The sequence below is a fragment of the Elephas maximus genome, chromosome 13 (genome assembly GCF_024166365.1).
Source record: "Elephas maximus indicus isolate mEleMax1 chromosome 13, mEleMax1 primary haplotype, whole genome shotgun sequence".
In the NCBI taxonomy this organism is placed as follows: Eukaryota; Metazoa; Chordata; class Mammalia; order Proboscidea; family Elephantidae; genus Elephas; species Elephas maximus.
The window spans coordinates 55,722,570-55,743,534 of NC_064831.1; the positions used below are offsets into that span (position 1 = coordinate 55,722,570).

A 20,965-nucleotide genomic window follows, 5' to 3' on the forward strand; every position below is an offset into this window, starting at 1 on the left:
CACATGATACTTTTTTGTCCTGGGGGCTTCCATCCTCACTTCCCCCCCCCCCCCCGCCCAGATGAGGGTGTGGTGGTTCCCAGCTCTCCTCTTAGGAGCAAATAACCTCTCTCTTTTTTTTTTTTTTAAGGATTGTGGCTACCACCTGGCTGGGCTTCATGGTGAAACCTGTCCTAATCACCAGCCCAAATCCCAGAGCAGCCCCCATCTTTCCATGGACAGAATGAGAAGCCTTGTGTAACCAGACACAGCTGGCCACCATGGGGAAGTTGATCAGGATGGGGGCGCAGGAGAGGCGGTTACTCCGGCCAAAGAGGCTTCGCTGGAGTCGTCTCCTCTTCCTACTGGGAATGTTGCTCATTGGTCCCATCTTCCAGCACCTGAGTAGCCCCTGGGGTCTCCCTGCACTGTGGGAACCAGTCTCTTCCCAACACCCTGTAAAACTGGCCATCCAGGACTTCTCCAATGATGAGATGGTGATGGTGAGCAGTGACCCTCCAGAAGCTAGCTCTGAAATGGAGGGTGAGATGCTGGCGCCTCAAGCCACGGTGGGCAGGTATAAAGCAACACCTGGCATAGCCACAGAGAACACCCCCAATTTACCCAGAAGAACAGCCAACATCACTCCAACAAAACCTAAGACTAACTACAGCCCGACACCAGCAGGCACAGAAAGAGTGAAGAAAAACACCCCAACCACACCCAGTAGAGTATTGAATCATTACACTCTAACTTCAAGCAGACAAACAGTAAAGAATTTTACCCCAACAATACCCAGGAGAGAAATGAAGAGCTCCCACCCAACTCGAGTCAGCAAAAAGGTGAAGAAATACACCCCATCCCCACCTGGTAGAACAGTAGACAATTATGCTTCATCCATGTTCATGACAATGAAAATGAACCATGCGATCACCCCCAGGACAGCAGTGAAAGATAGTGAAACTATGGCGACCTACAAAATAATGGGGACCAACACCCCTAAAAGAATAGTAGAGGAAAATACCCCAACTAATCTGAAGGGAGTAGCTGGTAACACCCCAATTTTCCTGGCAAATGAAGTAGAAATGAACATCTTGACTTCTCCAAGGAGTATAGTGGAAAAGGACACCCTGTCTACCCCCAGGAGAGTGGAAAATAACAGCTCAACCAAACCCTGGAGGCTAGTGGGAAAGAACAACCTAACAACTCCCCGGAGAGCAGTTCTGGAGTATACCCCAGCCATCTCTGAGGGGCAAGTGACGAAAAGCACCAGGCCAGCCAGCAGCCCAGCAGAAACCAAAGCCTCCACAGTCTCCTGGAGTGTTAGGAATTCCTCACCCAGAACCAGTGTACCAACCATTGGAACTGCCTCAGCCACCTTCCGGGGATTGGTAAAGAAAGCGTCCTCAGCACCCAGCACATCAGTAACCCCCAGGGTCAGGGCAAATCCGAACACCCAGGTCCGTCACTGTGTGGTTGTGGAGCCAGTGCCTGCTGTGCCCACCACTCCCTCCCCCAGCCTGACAACAGAAGAGCCCAGTCCCAGCCCCTCAGTGCTGCCTTCCAGCCCCCCAGACCTCCACCCCAAGGCGGAGTACCCCCCGGACCTGTTCAGTGTGCAGGAGCGGCGGCAGGGCTGGGTGGTCTTGCACATCTTCGGCATGACGTACGTGTTTGTGGCCTTGGCCATTGTGTGTGACGAGTACTTTGTTCCAGCCCTGGGTGTCATCACAGACAAGCTGCAGATCTCCGAGGATGTGGCGGGCGCCACATTCATGGCTGCTGGGGGCTCTGCCCCTGAGCTCTTCACCTCCCTCATCGGAGTCTTCATCTCCCACAGCAACGTGGGCATCGGCACCATCGTGGGCTCCGCCGTGTTCAACATTCTGTTTGTCATCGGCACCTGTGCCCTCTTCTCCCGGGAGATCCTCAATCTCACCTGGTGGCCCCTGTTCCGTGATGTTACCTTCTACATCCTTGACCTGATGATGCTCATCCTCTTCTTCCTAGACAGCTTCATTGCCTGGTGGGAGAGCCTATTGCTGCTGTCGGCCTATGCCCTCTATGTGTTCACCATGAAATGGAACAAGCAGCTCGAGGTCTGGGTGAAGGAGCAGCTCAGCCGGAGGCCCATGGGCAAGGTCATGGCCCTGGGGGACCTCAGCAAGGTAAGGCCAGGCTGGCCAGGCTTCTCTAGCCCCTCTGGGGTGAGCAGGCAGGAGGGGAAGCCAAGGCTGAAGACTAGAACATTCTGGGTCAGACCTCAAGAGATGGGTGCTTCTGATTCCCTTGTTATTCATTCAACATTTACAGGCACTGTGCTGGGGCCTTTGGAAGTGTGACCTTGGTTCAACCCCCCATCACTCTATAAAATGGTTATTTTTAAGATCCCCGTTAGCAAGGGAAGAAACCAAAGCCTAAAGAAGGTAAACCACTTCTTCAAGGTCAGAGAGCAAATAGGTGGTGGAGCAAGGATTTGAACCCAGGTTGGTTTGACTGGATCTTTGGAAGTGACATTTGAACTGGGCTTTGGAGACTATCCAAGGAGATACCAGGCAAGGGAAAAAATGCTAATCTTTTCCATGTGCATGGTGTTTAGGGTTTATCTAGCACCCTCATTTTCTTTTAATCCTGTTTGTTCACATTCCAAGCTGGGTGGCTTGGATTGGGTCTAAGAAGAAAGACGGATTTTTATTTGTTTTTAATTTTGGAGAAGATGGGATCTCCACTTATCCACTGACAAGCCACCTCTAGGGACAGAGCCCTCTCTCTGTGCTGACTGGAGACCAGATACTAGGAGCTCCAATCCAGCCCAGAAATTTCTTCCCATGAACTTCTCTGCCCCTCCCCCCACCCCGGGACTTTCCTGCTAAATTCATTGATGATTCAATAACCTGGAAGATGAGGTTAAGTGATCTCTGAGGAATTCATCCCAAAGTTTCTTATTCCTTGAGACTCCAAAGTGAGGGTAACCTCAAGGAACATAGACCCCATTTCTCTCCGCTTCTGGAGGCTTGGGAGAAGGATTGGCTCAAAATCAGCCCATTTCGGGTCTCAGAAGAGTCATTGGTGCAACCAGAATTTGGCATGCGAAGAGTGGAAGGTTTTAGCTACTTAATCCAGAGCAGTTTTGATGAGTGGGCAGGATGGACACCCAACTCAGCAACATGTCTGGGGGTTACGTGATATAAGGGAGATGAAATGTACTTCCTTCTGGGTTTTTGAACTGAGAGTAAGGAAACTTGAGTTCTAATCTCGTTCTGTCTCAAACTAGCTGTGTGACCCTTCTCTTCTCCAGAGGAAATGACAGAGTCCAAGCAATTACTGAAAAGTCTTGTCTAGCTCTAACATTCTATGATAATATCCTAGATCCAAATGAGTTCAACTCCAGTGGGACCCAGTACAATGGTTATTTGTCTGATATAGTCAACAGAGCTTCAATCTCCTCATTTTCAGTAGGCTCAAAAAGGAGAAATGTCCCATCAGGGTCAAACAGCCTGCAGGTGATAGAACTGGATGGGAACCCAGCCTCCTAACTCCCCATTCAGTGCTGTTTCCTACCAGACCACTGGTCCTCGAAACTATAAGCTTAAGAAAGAAAGGGAGGCTCAGAGCATCACATAATTTGATGTGAGGAGACAGGAGCTTCCCTCCTGATGAAGTTGTCAGGGCAGGCCTTGTGAAAAGGTGGCTGTGAGCTCCTGGCACTGTCTCCTGAGAAACACGTCTAGTTTAATTCCTCCGTGGACATCAGGCCAGTGCTTTTCAGAATGCCTCTCATGTACCTCCTGCTCCTTCATAGCCACTCCACTTTTACTTAAGTTCTACAAATTCTGAATTTTCAATTTCGTCAGAGCTAGACCATCAAGACAAAGCTTGCCAAGCAAATGAAGCATAATCAGGATTTCAAAAGAGAAATTGTAACCTACTTGAGACTCTTAAATGGTTTTATAAGGAGCCCTGGTGGTGCAGTGGTTAAGCACTGGGCTGCTAACCAGAAGGTCGGCAGTTTGAACCCACCAGCCGCTCCATGGAAGAAAGATGTGGCAGCCTGCTGCCGTAAAGATTACAGCTTAGGAAACCCTGTGCAGCAATTCTACTCTGTCCTATAGATAAGAACTCTGTTCTTATCTATTTACTGAAATTGAGCCAGTAAGACTTTTGATTGACAGTATTCTTTTTTAAAAAGTCAGGTTGAATTATTGGCTATGCTTGAAAGTAAATCTGTATGTATTTAAAATTAAGAGCTAACCACTAACAGCTGCCTTCTAAAAATTAGTCCAAAAACTCAAGAACTATAGTTACTTTAAAATGGTTTTTAAAACACATGAATTTGGAGTTTTATTCTCTTGTAGCAGGGGAGAGAGGGAAGTGCCTTTGCTTATATCTTTATGTCCGTGTTTGGCTGGCCAAGCCCTGTGGTGTGGTTAGAAGGAGATGAATTATCAGTACTTCACTGACAGACAAGGAAAAGCAAGCCTGAATTCATGAAACGATACTCTGAAGATCTAATCTTCAATCTAGGAAACTGTGTCGGTGTTCATTTTTGTGGTTTCACGTAATAGCCCGTATCTACCCCTGTAAATTATTTTACTTTACCTGTGACAATGAACGCGCCTTGCTCAGAACACTCACTCTGGTGTGAATGGGGCACATTATTTGGTTCACACCTCTCTCTGTCTAGTGGGCCCCTTTTTTGAGCATCACCTCAGGAAGGCAGACGCTCAGCCACTGCTCCAAAGGTGTGGGAGTCAGAAGAGAAGTGGGGCAAGGCCAGCCTGAGTGATTGGGAGCCAAGAAGCAGGGCTGGGGAGACAAGTTGCTTGGGAATTCTAAGCGGGGAAGAGACGTGATGGCAGAGTGAGCCAGTTTCTTCTTGGAGAGAAACAGGAACAGGAAAGATACTGGGGCCTCCCCCTTCCTCTGTTGCCAAACTGGGGCAAGGTGTGGAGGGCGTGCCCACAATGTCAGGTGCATCATTGTCAGTAAATGGGGAAACAATTTTCAGGGTGTCTCCCCTAGCAGGAGGAGCCCTGTTGGCACAGTGGGTTAAGAGCTCGGCTGCTAACCAAAAGGTTGGCAGTTCGAATCCACTAGCCATTCCTTGGAATCCCTATGTGGCAGTTGTACTCTGTCCTGTAGGGTCATTATGAGTCAGAATCGACTCAATGGCAACAAGTTTGGTTTTTGGTTTTTCCCTAGCAGGACCTACCTAAGTATTTGGTTCACTTTCCTCAGGGTACCCTAACAGTTCAGGGACTCTGGCTTAGAGACAGGAGTGAGGGAAAGAATCAGTACTCATGGAGGGCTTGTTCCATACATGCATTAGCTCAACAATTTCTCATAAATACACTTTGAGGAATAGCTTGTTATTCCCATTTTGCAGATGAGGAAACTGAAGCTCAGAGAAGACAGTTAACTCAGCCAAAGTTACACAGCTAGTAGGCAGTCTTTATCACTGGTTCATGAATCATCGTATCTGAGTTTTAACTCAGGCTTCACTGCGAACTATCACCGGTACCCTGGGCTATTCAACAAACCTTTATGATTAAGAACATAAGTGAAAAGCCGTGTGGTGGGAAATGTTGTTGTTGTTGTTGTTAGGTGCCGTCGAGTTGTTTCCGACTCATAGCGACCCCATGCACAACAGAACAAAACACTGCCGAGTCCTGTGCCATCCTAAAAATCATTGTTATGCTTGAGCCCATTGTTGCAGCCACTGTGTCAATCCATCTCCTTGAGGGTCTTCCTCTTTTCCGCTGACCCATACTTTACCAAACATGACGTCCTTCTCTAGGGACCAGTCCCTCCTGACAACATGTCCAAAGTATGTAAGATGCAATCTTGCCATCCTTACTTCTAAAGAGCATTCTGGTTGTACTTCTTCCAAGACAGATTTGTTTGTTCTTTTGGCAGTCCATGGCATATTCAATATTCTTCACCAACACCACAATTCAGAGGCATCAATTCTTCTTCGGTCTTCCTTATTTACTGTCCAGCTTTCACATGCATATGATGCGATTGAAAATACCAGGGCATGGGTCAGGTGCACCTTAGTCTTCAAGGTGACACCTTTGCTTTTCAACACTTTAAAGAGGTCCCTTGCAGCAGATTTGCCCAATGCAATGTGTCTTTTGATTTCTTGACTGCTGCTTCCATGGCTGTTGATTGTGGATCCAAGCAAAATGAAATCCTTGACAACTTCAGTCTTTTCTCCATTTATCATAATGTTGTTTATTGGTCCAGTTGTGAGGATTTTTGTTTTCTTGTGTGGGAAATAAAAAGATTGTATCCCTCCTTGCAGAAGAGACAAGCATGGACAAATAATAGCTGTAATAAAGGCAACACTGCACAGTACTACAGAGTCACTTTGCTTCTGAGCCAGGCCTTAGGTTACTCATCGGTAAAGTGCATGGGACGAACTGGTGCAAGCTTTTTCCATAAAGGGCCAGAAGTGAATAGTTTAGATTTTGCCAGCTGTCTGGTCTATTCGGCTCTGCCATTGTGGCATGAAGACAGCCACAGGCAACAAATAAGTGAACGGGAGTGGCCACATGGTATTTTACAGAGAGCAACAGAATTTGCGGGTGTTTTCCTACCTGAACAAGTTGGAGACAAAAAAATCAGCAGGAAATTTATTCGCTCAGTGTTTCACCCACCTACCATCTGTACAGTTTCTGAGCTAGAGGGCCTTCTACCTTTTATGTTTTCTTGACTATCTAAAACTAGGTTAAAGGTTTTGTGGGAGTGATTCTAATCAGAATTCCCTAAAGAGTAAAAAAAAAAAAAAAAATTCCAGAAAAAAAAAAAAAAGACAATATTGAGCATAGACACATAGTAATTATTTTTCAGTCTCTTTTGAGTCTGGTTAAAAAAAAATCAAAGCTAAAATTATTTCAGACCACATAGTCAAATTGACATGTATTGGTTATAAAGATGTTTTTTTTATGACCCCAGTAAGGAGCCCTGGTGGCCCAGCAGTTAAGTGCTCCTCTGTTAACTGAAAGGTCAGTGGTGCGAACCCACTAGCCACTCCATAAAGATAACAGCCTTGAAAACCTTGTGGGGCAGTTTCACTCTGTCCTGCAGGGTTGCTATGAGTCAGAATTGACTTGATGGCAGCGGGTTTGAGGGTTTTTTTGAAGGAAATGTTCAACGTTTTTATAGTTATTAATACAGTCTAATTTAGCTCAGTTCTGAAAACTCGTACCTAGTTTTGAAGTGCTGAAGGTATTTTTCTGGCCTAAAACAACAAATATCTGACCTGCTTTGATCACAGAGCCATAAAAAGCAAACAAACAGCATGGCTGAGGTGCTAGCCTGACTGAAAACCTTATTTGTATATGAAGGACGACAAACTCTTTTTACAGAGAGAGTTTCAGACCGAGGTGACAGGTCACAGGATTGGCCAGGAAGGACCAGCCCTCTCCATGACTGTACGATCCATGACAGCTGCACGGAGAGCCAGGGGCAAAAAGGATGCAAGGCAGGGAATGAGCCTGGGCCAGCTGCTTTGGAAACCTTGTACCCACATTATGCCCCCAAGAAAACCTCGCAATGTGAAGTTCTGGAGGAAACTCTGCCATTCTTTCCTCAATGAGGTTATTTTTTTCCCCTGTGGATTTTTTTTTTTTTTTGTTAAATTAAACAAACCCACCAAGCAGACAAACCTCCCTTGGGGCTGGGCCTAACCTTTCTTGTCGAAACCAAAAATCAAACCTGTTATTGAGTTGATTCCAACTCTTCGTGACCGAAATTCTCCATAGAGTTTTCTTGGCTGTAATCTTTATGGGAAGATCTCAGGGGACATCTAGCTCAATTGACATAACACGGTCTATAAAGAAAATGTTTTACATCTGACTGTGGTGAGTAGTGTCTGGGGTCTTAAAAGTGAGCGAGCGGCAGTCTAAGATATATCTACTGGTCCCATCCCAGCTGGATCAAAGGAGAATGAAGAAAACCAAAGACACAAGGGAAAGATTAGCCCAAAGGACTAATGGACCATGATTACCACAACCTATACCAGACTGATCCCAGAACAATTAGATGATACGCAGCTACCACCACCAACTGCTCTGGCAGGGATCACAATGGGGTCCTGGACAGAGTGGGAGAAAAATGTAGAACAAAATTCAAATTCACACACACAAAAAAGAAAAGACCAGACTTGCTGGTTGGACAGAGACTGGAAAAACCCCAAGAGTATGGCCCCTGGACACCCTTTTAGCTAAGTGCTGACATTCACTCTTCAGCCAAAGATTAGACAGATCTATAGGGCCAACAATAACACACATGAGGGACGTACTTCATAGCTCAATCATGTGTACAGGACTAATGGGTACAATAGCCCAAAAGCAAAGACTAGAAGGGAGGAAGGGACAGGGAAACTTGACGAATGGAAACAGGGAACCTGGGATGGAGAAGGGGAGAGTGTTGACGCATTGCGAGGTTGGCAACCAATGTTACAGAACAGTTTGTGTTTTAACTGTTTAATGAGAAGCTAACTGTAAACTTTCACCTAAAGTATAATAAAAAACAAAACAAAACAACTTTATGGAAGCAGATCGCTAGGACTGTCTTTTGTGGCACGGTTGAGTGGGTTCAAACCACCAACCTATCGTTGGCAGCCAAGCACAAACCATTTGCGCCACCCAGGGACCTCCTTTCTTGCCAGGGTGGACATTTATCCCGAGGGCTGCCCACCCTTGGCCTGTCCAGCCAGCTGACTGCTGTGAAGACAGGAGGGTGGAGACAGGAAGCACCCACAGGGCCCTTCCTGCCTCCACAGGCCCAGCCATGCAAGGCTCCAGGGGATCAGTGAGAGACAAACTCACAGAGCCATCCGAGCCTAGACCGAGGTGTTCCCTCCTTGGACCCCCTGAAGAATAGCCAGCTTTCCCTGATTGTCAGGAAAAGACAGTGAGTTGAATTTTGAATTTTAAGGTTTCTCTTCCTCAAAAATTTTCTTAAGCTTTCAGTGCCCACCTGCTGGTGGGTGCCAGCAGATGACAAAGTGAATGCATAGGAAACAAACAAGTATTAACAGAAAAACTTGAACATCTGATCATGGCTAGTCCCATAGCTTGTTGTTTTCACGGATAAGAGTTTGCTTGTAGTTGAGATTTTACAGTGCATTCTTACAACACAGGACTGTTTTTTCCTTGTCCATATGATGGAATTAAACATGAAATTAGAAATTTCATGGTGTTTCACAAAGAAGAGCTGTGCCGCCTAAATAAACGGGAAATATGAAACCAGCAGAAACGCTCTACAGTGTATGGGGGGATGGGCGCATAGATGATAAGTGAATAAAATAAACGAAACAGATACCATCAGAGTGTGACAAGGGCTGTGAAGGACACGGCAGTGCATGTCACGGAGAGTCACTGTCGATAGTGGGGCCCTTTAGTGAGTGAGGACCAGGGAGGGCTCTCAGAGGAGAAGCCCAAGCAGAGATCTGCAGAATGAGAAGGGAAACCACCCCATGCTCTTTGGGGAAGAGTGTTTCTGGAAGAAGGAACAGCATTTGCAAAAGCTCAGAGCTGGCAAAGAGCTTGCCATGTCAGTGGAAAAACATGCAGGCCAGTGTGGCTACTGAGTAAGGGGGAGAGTGGTCACAGGATGAGGCTGGAGAGGAGGGTCGGAGCTGATTCATGCAGGGCCCTGTGGATCAGATATGGAGTTGGGATTTTATATGAAGCACAACAGGGGGACGATGTAATACGAGTTATGTTTTTAGAAGGCCACTCCTGAACCACAGTGTAGAGACTGAATCCTAGATGTGCAAACGCAGAAGTAGGGAGACCAGTTAGGAGACTATTGAGGGCCTCCAGGCGACGGAGGTTGAGAAGGAGACACGTGTATATACTTGAGAGATATTTTGAAGACAGAACCAGCTACGCTTGGTGATGGAGGTGAATATAGAGGGTGAGAATGCAGAAGTCAAGGATGCTGTCAAGGTGTTTCACTTGAGGAGCAGGGTGGATGGTGGTGCCATCTACAGAGAAAAGGGAGACTTTTGGAAGAATGGGTTGAGGGAGAATCGAGTTCCTACTCTGGCATGGTGAATTACAGGTTATGGTCACCTCAATGTAGATATGTCCAAGAGGCAGTCGTAACAATGGGCCTGAAGCCCAGGAACAAGGTCTGGGCTTTGTGAAGTTTGTGACTCACCAACAAATATATGGTAAAGTCAAGGACTGGCTGATGCTACTCCGAGAGTGTGGTAGAAGATAAGACAGCCTAGGATTAAGCTTTGAAGAACTCCAACGTTCATTATGTCAGTAAACACTTACAGAATAGCTTTGTGTGAGGCACTGCATAGGGCCTAGGGACAGGGGATAAGTAAGGAATAACCTCAGCCCTCAAGGAGCTCAGCCTAGTGGAGGAGCTGAAGTTGACTCAGGTTTTCTGGGGCCTGACATTTACTTTAAGAAAAAGAATATAAGATTATTGCTACAAAACTAGGCACAAGGCTTTGAAAGGAATTTGTGCAGCGGAGAGGTGGGCCCTGAAGCTTAAATGTCATCAGTGTCAGGGTAAATCCTCCTTTATGGGGAAGACAGAGAAATGAAAGCAATAGTTGCAATAATATGTGATGAGCTAATGATATAGGTAAGCGTGGAGGGATTTAGTACTGCAGAGAGTGGTGTTTCAACAGACCAGAGAATCAGGGAAGGCTTCCTAGAGGTGGTGATGCTTAGCTGGATCTTGACTAAAGAAAGGGTAGTGGGTCTTCTAGGCATGTGGGAAGGCCAGGAACATAGAGTGTGAAGAGACTATAGCTGTGCTGTCCAGTATAGTAGCCACCAACCACATGTCACTATTGAGCAGTTGAAATGTGGCCAGTCTGAATCGAGATGTGCTTAAGTGTAAAATTTGCACCAGATTTCAAAGGCTTAATATGAAAAAGAAAAAAAAAATTCTAAAAGATCTGTTAATAATTTTTTATACTAATTATATGTTGGAATTATATATTTTTCAAATTTTTATTGTGCTTTAAGTGAAAGTTTACAAATCAAGTCAGTCTCTCATACAAAAATCTTATATACACCTTGCTATATACTCCTAGTTGCTCTCCCCCTAATGAGACAGCACACTCCTTCTCTCTACTCTCTATTTTCATGATCAAGAATTGTAATATCTTTATATATTGAGTTAAGTAAAATATATTGTTAAAATTTTCACCTGTTCTTTTTTACTTTAAAAAATGTGGCTACTAAACAATTTGAAATTACCTATGTGGCTTGCACTGTATTTCTGATGGACAGTGAGACTGTATTTGGTGATGGGCCAAAGTCAAGAGGCCCCTACTGGAGTGTAAGGGTGAAGGCTGGACTCAGACAGAGGGCTCAGGAAATATTTGTTGAATGAGTGTTAACAACAACAACCAAAAATCACAGACAAAAATGTGTGGTTCAGGAAATGAGTTGTGGGTGGTTTAGAAGGGGACAGGTCAATGATTAACTGCTGCATCAGTGGGAAATAGAAATTGCAGGTCAGGAGGAGCGGCCCCTGAACGACTGCCATGGTTTGCCATCCTAGGTCCCCAGAGAACAGCTGCGAGGGATCCCATGGCTCCTCCTTAGCCAGGTGCTGGGTGTCTGGCTATGGTGAAGATAGCCTCTTCGTGTTCTTCAGCCCCTTTGCTAATTTTGGGGAGGAGAAAGAGGAGGTAGGGACGATTAGACTGAAGAAAGAAGAGGGAGAAGGGTCTCATTTCTTTATGCTAAGATAAAGAAATGAGATTTAGTTAAAAAAATATGATGCAGGTTAGGAGATTGGGGTTCTGTCACTAGCTTTGTGACTGTTGGCAAGTCACAGAACTTTTCTGCATTTGTTTCCTCATCTGTCAAAATAGCAGTATTAATACCAGCCTTGTCCAAACAATATAGAGAACCAAGCTTATTAGTGGTTACCAGGGGTGGTGGGGAGGAGAAAAAGGGGGGTTAATGGTGTTGGAAAAATCACATTGATTAAGGGTAGGGTTGCACAGCAGATTATTGTAATTACTGTCAGTAAGTTGTACACCTGTAAAAAGTTGAATTGACAAAAGTTCTGTGATAGATGTATTTACAATGACACACACACACAAAAAAAACAGTAGCTGCTGAGGCTGCTTATGTACAATCCAACACCTCATGGGATTTGGTTCCTTGGTTTGGAGGTTTAGGGTCATAGTTCGTTGCATAGTGTCTGAGGTCTTAAAAGCTTGCAACTGGCCATTCAAGGCACAACAGTTGGTCTCTATTTACCTGGAGCAACAGAGGAAGGAGAGTCAGGAATAGGAGGAGGATACGGAATGTGTGGGTAATTGCCTCCATGAACAACTGCCTCCTTTGCTATGACACCAGAAGAACTGGATGGTGCCCAGCTACTATTACTAAACATTTTGATCAAAGATTCCATAGAAGAATCCTGATCAAGAGGGGGAAAACACAGAACAGAATTTCAAATTCTCATGGACTCTAGACCTTCTGGAACCATGGAGGTGGATGAATCCCTGAAACTATTGCCCTGAGGTAATCTTTAAACCTTAAACCAAAAATATCCCACAAAGTCATCTTAAAACCAATAGTTTAGCTTAATTTGTAGGAAAGGTCTGCCTTGAGCATTATGCTCTTTTAAGAACTATCTAAAAAAAAAATATAGGGTCAAATTGACAACAGCAACATGAAAGATTAGATAGGAACCTTAGAGGGCAATGAGTTTATGTTAATGAGGGAGAACAACTCAAAAAAGGAGGGTGAGAATGGTTGAGCAACTCAAAGAATGTAATCAATGTCTCTAAACTGTATATGCAGAAACTGTTGAAAAAAATATTAGCCTTGTTTATTTCACAGTTGTAATCTCAAATGAAGAAATGAATGTGAAGCACTTCAGAAAAGTTAGAAGTGCTTAGTGAGGTTCAAAGATATTAATATGTGCAATGAACCATGAACCCACAGAGAAGTTGTCAGGGGTGTGCACCATGGGGCAAAGGCCTGTCTACCCCGCTCCCCTCCTACCCCATGGACAGAACCAGCCATCCCAAAGAGGGCATGGGACTGGCCCTTCACAGTTTTTTCCTCTGAGTACTTGATGGCAACAGGTTTGGTTTTGGTTCGGTTTAGAGCAGTAGGTTGGAGATGATAAAGATGGCAGGGGCATTGCTCCTATGCCGCAGTAAACTCACAGGTGTGTCATGGAAGAGTTGGGGGATTTGTTCAGGAAATTCACAGTGCCCCCTTCATATTCAGCTTACTTATTTCTGCTCTTTCATTCATTTCTATGCTCATTTATTCAACAAATGTTTGTCCTCACACCCAAATCTTCCCATCCTTCAAAGCTTCCTCAAATTCCGCCTACTGCAGGAAGCCTTCCTTCCCCATCCCAACCCAGCTGCACCTTTCATGTGGCTGTGTATTCAGTAGTCTCAATTCCCTTTGGCCATAGAATTCATGTCCTAAATACCTTTGTATTACTACAACCACCAGCATGGCACCATGTAAATAGCAGGTGCTCGGTAAGTAAGAATGAATGAATTGGGTGAATGGGCAGGTGGCCCTGGAGCAGTCAGTATTTCCTCTATTTTTCTGAGCAGAACAGAGAAGGGAGTGTAGCAATTCCAGCTCTGGTCCTGGCCATAGGGGTTGGTAGGGTGGGGTAGGCAATGAGAAGTTGAGCCATTAGTGACCCTGCTGCCTAGCAAGAGCACTAGAAGCCACTTTGGTGTATCCACTCATTAAGCTCACCTTTGCTAAGTGCCTACTGTGTATGAAACATGCTGCTATAGGATAGGGGAGCAAAGAAGACTATATCCTAACCTCACTACATGGCAAAAAAGAAAAAAAAAACAGTGAAGTCTAGCTGGGTAGATGATTCACGTATGTGAAAAGTTAAACAATGATATTAGAAAAACAACAAGGAAGACAATGTAAACGGTATTACAAGTCAGAAAATCAAGTGGCAAGCAAGCGGTGCAGACAGAAAACGCTGTGGACTTGACTTTTCATCCTGAATTTTGGAGGGCTGTCATGTTTCCCAGCTGGCTGTCCTACAGCTTCCCCAGGACGGTGGCTCCTATCTGATGACACAGCCAGATCTCGGCATCACAATGTGTGCTCGGTGTTCCAGTGCAGCGTCCAGGAGAGAGGATCGCGTGAGCTGGAAGGGCTAGAGGGGAAAGCTTTCTATTATACAAGAATTCATCCTAGAATCTTCTGGCAGCTGGATAGGATTTGGGTAGACAGGCAACGAGAAGGCATTTTAGGAAAGGGAAGAGGTGTGAGCAAGGGAGCAGGAGTTGGAATAGATGAGGTACATTAGAGTTCATTCATTCATTCATTCAACAAATATTTATTGAACCTTTGCTAAGTGCTGGGCAGTGTTCTGGTCTTCAAGGTGCTAGCAGGGCAATCAAGTTATTTGTATGTTTATTAACATAAACTAAATGGAGGAAAATGCTATGCAGGAAAAGAACAGGAGTCTATAAAAGAGTATCATACGGACTCCTAGCTTCCCAGAGGAAGTGACGTTTCAGTGGGGACCTGAAGTGTAAGGAATGGGGAGCAATCCTGTGAAGAGGGTTTTGAAGTGGGTAAAGAGCATGGCACACTGGAGGAACCGGAGGCAGTCAGTGTTGCTAGACCCTAGTCAGTGGACACATTTGACTGTGTGTGGCTGCAGCCAGATGTGGAAGGCCAAGCCAGGGCGCGGGGAGGCTGGACATGTGAAAACATATTCTGAGACCAGGTTATCTCCAGGAATGCTTCTGTGTTCCAATCTGAGGGCTTCCCTGGAAAAAGAGGGAAGTAGGGAGAAAGAGTGAGGGTCTGTCCCTGACATCTCGACATCTCGTGACTTTTGTCCCTGTTTGCAGCCAGGCAATGGGGCCGTTGCGGTGGATGAGCCACAAGATATCAAGAAGCTGAAGGTGGGTGCTGTGTAGAGTCTGCCCAGTGGGGACACTGCAGGGTCTTTCTCAGCTGACATCCCCAGACCCAGGGCCCTGCAGCCCTGATGCTGAAGGTCATAGGCTGTGATCCAGCTTCTGGGAGTGCTGCCAGGGTGGGCAGGGAAGGCGGGGGCTCCTTTACCAGAGGGACTCGCACCTTGGGTAAGGAAGTGCTGGTTTGGGAGCTGTGTCTGAAATGTCACTAGCTTGCCCTATGGCCTTGGCAGGTCCCTGACCTCTGGGCCTCTAATTCTGCATCTGTAAAATGACTGTTTGGACTAGATGAACTCAAGTCCTGCTTACTGTCTGGAATTCTGTGCTTGTATGATCGAAAAGTGTAGCGCTGGAATGGCCCAGAACTAAGAAAAAGAAAGGAGGGGCACCGGACAGACGTGTGAGGCTTCTGAAAAGCTGTTTCTTGGCTGTTGTATGGGGTGTCTGGGAAGAATTACTAGAACATTTGAGAGGCAAGGCTGGGACCCTCCACTCTGGCCTGAAACCTCCATCCAAAGTAAATCCCTAGGCCTGCTGTGAAGTACTGTGTTTCTACAGCCACTAGATGGCAGAAGAGTTCAGAATGAGAGGGATTGGGAGGCAAGAGGAGACAGAGATGGAAAGATTGTGTGAGTAGAGAGAAAGATATTGACTGAGCAGATGATATTTCTATGTGTGCCACTACAGTATATGTGTGTCCGTAAGTACACATGGGTGTGTTTGTGTATGAGTGTGTCTGTGAAGGTTTCTGAGCACGTGGGTGGCAAAGAACTGGACTGGGGGTCAGAAGCCCTGGGTGCTGGTCTTAACTCTTTCATTTACTCCCCAAGTGACCTTGGGTAAGCCCCATGGCCTCTTTGGGTTTTCCTTTCTTTTGGTGTAAAATGGGGATCATAAACTTGGGTATCTCATGGGGTGATGATAAACATTCTAGTGCTTGTCACTAACTGTGAAGAGCTGTGGCCATGTGCAGTGGGCCCACTTTATAGCTCTGTCTTTGTGGTATCTGCATGAGTATGTCTTTCTGGGTGGGTGTACTTGTGGGGATGGACAAGCCCTTGGTAACGTGGTATCTTTAATACACATCATCTGCTTCGAGTTGAGATCTTAAGGAATTATTCAGTTTATAGAATCAGCCAGTTACGGAAGGAAAAGCTGAAGGGTGGCTGAGAAAGAAAGCCATGTAACTCTCCTGGTTTGAGGCCAAGGAAGAAGGGAGGCCAGGATTAGGCTTCTGTGTGTTCTCCCTGATCTCTACGGGAGGGAGGCAGGGTTAGTGGGGCTCGTGTGGGGCTTCTCCCCCGGCCTGAGCAGGGGCCCGCTGAGGCCTGTGTGGCTGTCTCTCCCCTTGCTCAGCTCCCATCTGTGCTGACCCGAGGGAGCAGCTCTGCCTCACTGCACAACAGCACCATCCGCACCACCATCTACCAGCTCATGATCCACAGCCTGGAACCCCTGGGGGAAGGTAAGCAAGGCCTGCCCAGACCTGCGGGTCTGCCCTCTTTACCTTTTCCTCTGCAGCTGGGGATGAACTGGGACCTACGGACCTGAGAGGCAGTGGGTGGGTGGCGGTGGGAGTGGAAAGAGAGAGCAAAGAGTGGGTGGTGAAAGACAGTTTGGGAAACACGGTAGAGACAAAGACAGACAGGGGAGTTACTAAGAGAGGGCCACAAGCAACCCCGACCAAGGAACACAGGGGTATCCACATCCCACTCCCTCCCTGCCTCAGTGTCCCTCCATAGAAGATGAAGTGTTCACCTGGCCATTAGTGAGGCCATGAGTGCCATGTGCCCTGCACTGGTCTGGGGCCACCCTCAGTGATTTCCCCACAAAGCCTGCTGCCCATGGAGGGCTCAGTGCCTGACAGAGAGTCTCCAGCCAGGGCCTCTTCTGGGGGCATCTGTTATAGGGCCACATAGTCCGGAGCTCTGAGTAGCACTGCCTCCTGCTGTATATTCAGTTCTGGAGCTTGAGGAAGACTGTTATCCCCTCCCTCAGATAGGAATCCAACAGGGCACCCTGGGAGCTGCCAAGACCACTTCTGAGAGTGGTGAGGGTGGGGACAGGGTCCAAAGTGCCAAGGTGGCTGATGTTCCACTTTGACAAATGATGGGGCAGCTGAGAATCCCACCATCCACCTTACCAAGTCTTGCCTTCTGCCCCCTTTTCCAGAGAGCTGCTTCCATGCAGTGCAGTAAATTACTGAATACAGCCCTTCTAGCCATTGGTGGTCTTCTGATTCTCCCAAAATGATTGGGTGGAGCTATGCAAATAATGTGCTTGTGGCCCACGAAGGGAATTGGACAGCTCGCTAACAATGCAAATAAGATGTATGGAAACCTAACAAGGGAATTGGTCAGTTTTGCCACTCCATAGGCCTAAAGGGAGCCAATTCCAGAAGCGGAAGGGGGGACCTCACGACTACCAAGAAGAAGAGCTGGGATCAGAGTGTGTCCTTTGGACCCAGGGTCCTTGCGCTGAGAACCTCCTACGCCTGGGAGACAGAGAGAGAGAGAGCTGTAACATTGGAGATGGCATGAGATGGCAAGATGTAGCAGTAGAGAGACGGCAGCAGCAGCAGAACCAGGGGACCAGTGCAGGATGGCACAGTGGCCTCCTGGCCTACGGAGGGAGCAGCTACAGTGGGTGTGCTGACCCATGGAGTGAGAGAACTGAGCGCCTTTGGGCAGGAGGCTCCCAGGCAGAGTGGGGTGCCTCTGGGTGCTTATTGGCAGAGCTAAAGAGCTTTGTAACACTTGCCTGAGCAGGGCAGAGGCTAGGCTGAGGGACGAAAGGCCTGAAGGTTGAGGGGCTGAGGAGCCGAAGACCCAAGAGAGAGCCCTGCCTGTGGGAGCACCCAAGAAGCTGTCCTGTTGGAAGAATTGTATCCTGAGTCATTCCTGACTCTGAATTGTAACCTGTTAAGTCCCTAATAAACCCCATAATTGTTACTATGGTCTGTGAGTTCTGTGGGGCATTGCAACAAATTATCAAACCCAGCAGAGAAGTAGAGAGTGCTGTGGGAAGGACGGCTGGCCTCAGAATTGGTAAAAACGTTGGAGAGAGGAGGTATGTTTGACCTGAACCTCACAGGAGTCAACTTTGGACTGATGCTGATGGTGATTTTTTCTTCTCCCCCTTGTGAAGTTAGACGATAAGGTCTGAAGCTGCCGTGCCATTTTTGCACCCCAATATGCTTCTCAGGTGCCTACAGAGCACCCCTAAAGTACTCTCCTGCACTGTTTGGGCCTCTTCCTCTCTGGGAATCTGGAGCAGAACTGGGAGCCCAGGCAGGAGGCCCATCAAGGAAAGGTGGCCTTTGGACAGAAGCCAAGGGGTCAGAGTGCATTTGGGCAGAGGGCTGAGGAATGAGCTGACTATGATGATACCAGAGACTGACCCATGAGCCTTGGGGGCACCTCCACTGACTTTTCTGGTTTTTCAGGGACAAATTTAGGAGGCTCAGAACTTTCCTTAGGCCCTGAAGTGTCCTTTTCAGATACCATATTGAGTTGTTGGGTGCAATGAGATTGATCTCTTTTATATGGCCTTTCTTGGCATGGTCTTGTAACTCCCACCAAATGACTGGGTGGAACTATGCAAGTAAGATGCTTGTGGCCCACCAAGGGGATTGGACAGATTGGTAATAATGCACCCTTGTGAGGATGGAAACCCTCGTGGCGTAGTGGTTAAGTGCTATGGCTGCTAATCAAAAGGTAGACAGTTCAAATCCACCAGGTGCTCCTTGGAAACTCTATAGGGCAGTTCTACTCTGTCCTATAGTGTCACTATGAGTCAGAATCGACTCGATGGTGTGGGTTTGGCAGTGGGTTTGGGGATGGAGTCATGCAAATAAGGTGTATGGAACCCTAGTGAGGAGGATTGGTCAGTTTTGCCATCCCACTAGGGCTTAAAATGAGCCATCCCAGAGATGGAAAGGGGAGACTTCACTATCACTAAGAAAGAAGAGCCAGGAGTGGAACACATCCTTTGGATCTAGAGTTCCTATGCTGGGAACCTCCTAGATCCAGGAGACAGAGAGAGCTCTAACACTGGAAATGGCATGAGACGGCGAGAAGCAGTGAGTGGCAGAGAAATGGGAGCAGCAAAACCAGGAGACCAGTGCAAGACACAGTGGGCTTCCCAGCCCATGGAGTAAGGTGGCTATCGTGAGTGTACCGACCTACAAAACGAAAGAGCTGAGCACCTTTGGGCTGGAGGCTTACTGGCAGAGTGGAGCGCCTCCGGGTACTTGTTGGCGAAGCTAGGGTCGCCAACCCAAGGAGTGAAAGAGCTGAGTGCCTTCGGGCCGAAGCTTACTCACAGAGTAGGGTGTCCCTGGGTACTTATCACCAGAGCTAAAGAGCTTTATCACATTTGTCCAAGTAGGCAGAGGTGGAGAAGGCGAGGGCCAGAGAGAGGCCTGCTTGCAGCATGGCTGAGAAGAAGCTGTCCTGATGAGGAACTCTATCCTGAGTCATTCCTGATCCTGAATTGTAACCTGTTACTTCTCTAATAAATCTCATAATTGTGAGTGTAGTCTGTGAGTTCTGAGTGGCTATTGTGATGAATTATCGAATCTAGCAAACAAGTACAGAGTGCTGTGGGAGGGACGGCTGGTGCCAGAATTGGTAAATAGGTTGGAGGGAAGAGGTATGTCTGACCTCTACCTCACAGGAATCAACCTTGGGCTGATGATCTTAATTCTCTCTCCTCCCCCTTATAAAGTTAGAAGAGGTCAAATGCCCCCCGGGCCACCATTTTTTTTTTTACATTGGGTGTTTAAAACAAGCATATCGTACTGTGAAAACAGAGTCAAAGACAAGGTGATCGAATGTTCCTCAAGGTGACCCTCAGCAGACATCGTGAGAGAGGCCACCCCAAGTTTCAGCTCTAAAAGAATGGTACCCCTTGGGTTTCAAGAACTAAGTCTGCAGCACCTGGCAGCCTGGCCCAGTGGGTGCCCAGCCAGGCCCAGTGAAGGAAGCTGTGTCTCTTGGCCATGCTTGACCACTCCCTGAGGAATCACTGATTTTAGCTAAGTCCTGAAGATAAAGACCTTCTCTTGAATGGGATGGCAGTTCTCCCTGCCTTGGGCACTTCCATGGCCAGCAGCCGCCAGCTGGCCTGCTTGTCCTAACAGGATTATGGGATGTCCAGGCCAGGCTGAGGTCAGAGGAGATTGATACTAAGGAGATGATCCAGCCACACTGAGGACTGGCCTGGAGAGGCCGTGTGAGGAGATCAACACCGGGGGGAACCCACTACAGTTGTCCCAGGAAGTCAAGCATGCTCGGGATGTTGTGTGTGGCATCGCATGGAAAGACCTCACAGTGAACACTGCGCTGCCATGCTGTGGGATGCAGTCGTCATAGAAACCACTACCCTGGTTCTAGATCCTGAGGCTCTGTCAAGGGGGGCTGGGACCACGCCGGACTGTGATGAGGGTCCTGGTTCCTGGGGTTTTCCAGATACCTGTTTGTGTTTCCATGTGCTGTCTCCAAATGGTGGGCCAGATGTGTCCACCCTTTCCAGATGTTCCAGTTCTTTCCACAGAGCTGGTCATTGGAAGAGAATGTCTTGTGGTCTGAGCTCTCTCCTTTCCCATGAAGGGGCTTTTCTTCTCTAACATCCTTTGTCCCTTCTGGTGATTTCACTGGGGATTGTGCATGTGTGTGTAAGAGTATGTGTGTGTGCAGGTGTGTGTGTGAGAGAGCACAAGAAAGAGAGAGACAGGGAGTCAGCCAGAGACGGGGACCGACTCTGCAGCTGACCTGATTTCCTTAGTAGGGAGTGAGAATCCAGGGTGTACGAGAGATGAGACTACAGAGCCTGCTTGGTTTATGCTGGGGGGCGCTGGAGTTGTCTGGGTGAAGGAGGCAGTGGAGCATTGGCTTCCTGACACCTCAGTTCTGACGAGGACCTCCTGATAGTTCATTCTAATGAGGTCCCCTAGGCAGGCCACCAGGATACTGCGAGGGACCACACGTGCCATAGTGGTCATGCTGTGGGATGGAGCCCGTTTCCAGAGGCAGCGGCAGCTGCAACAGCTCAGAG

The 20,965-nt window shown here is 47.4% G+C and overlaps 1 protein-coding gene across 3 annotated transcripts in view; it reads left to right on the top strand.

The window, feature by feature from the left end:
• Nucleotides 1-260: 260 nt before the first annotated feature.
• SLC24A1 (solute carrier family 24 member 1) overlaps nt 261-20,965 on the top strand; it is a 31,707-nt gene continuing 11,002 nt past the window's right edge. For 2 of the 3 annotated variants that reach the window (XM_049905236.1, XM_049905238.1), the window contains exons 1-3: nt 261-2,147; nt 14,840-14,893; nt 16,265-16,373. In XM_049905236.1, coding sequence (XP_049761193.1) covers nt 261-2,147; nt 14,840-14,893; nt 16,265-16,373 — 2,050 coding nt within the window. The remainder of the gene's footprint in view (nt 2,148-14,839; nt 14,894-16,264; nt 16,374-20,965) is intronic. The other variant, XM_049905237.1, reaches the window with a different exon arrangement.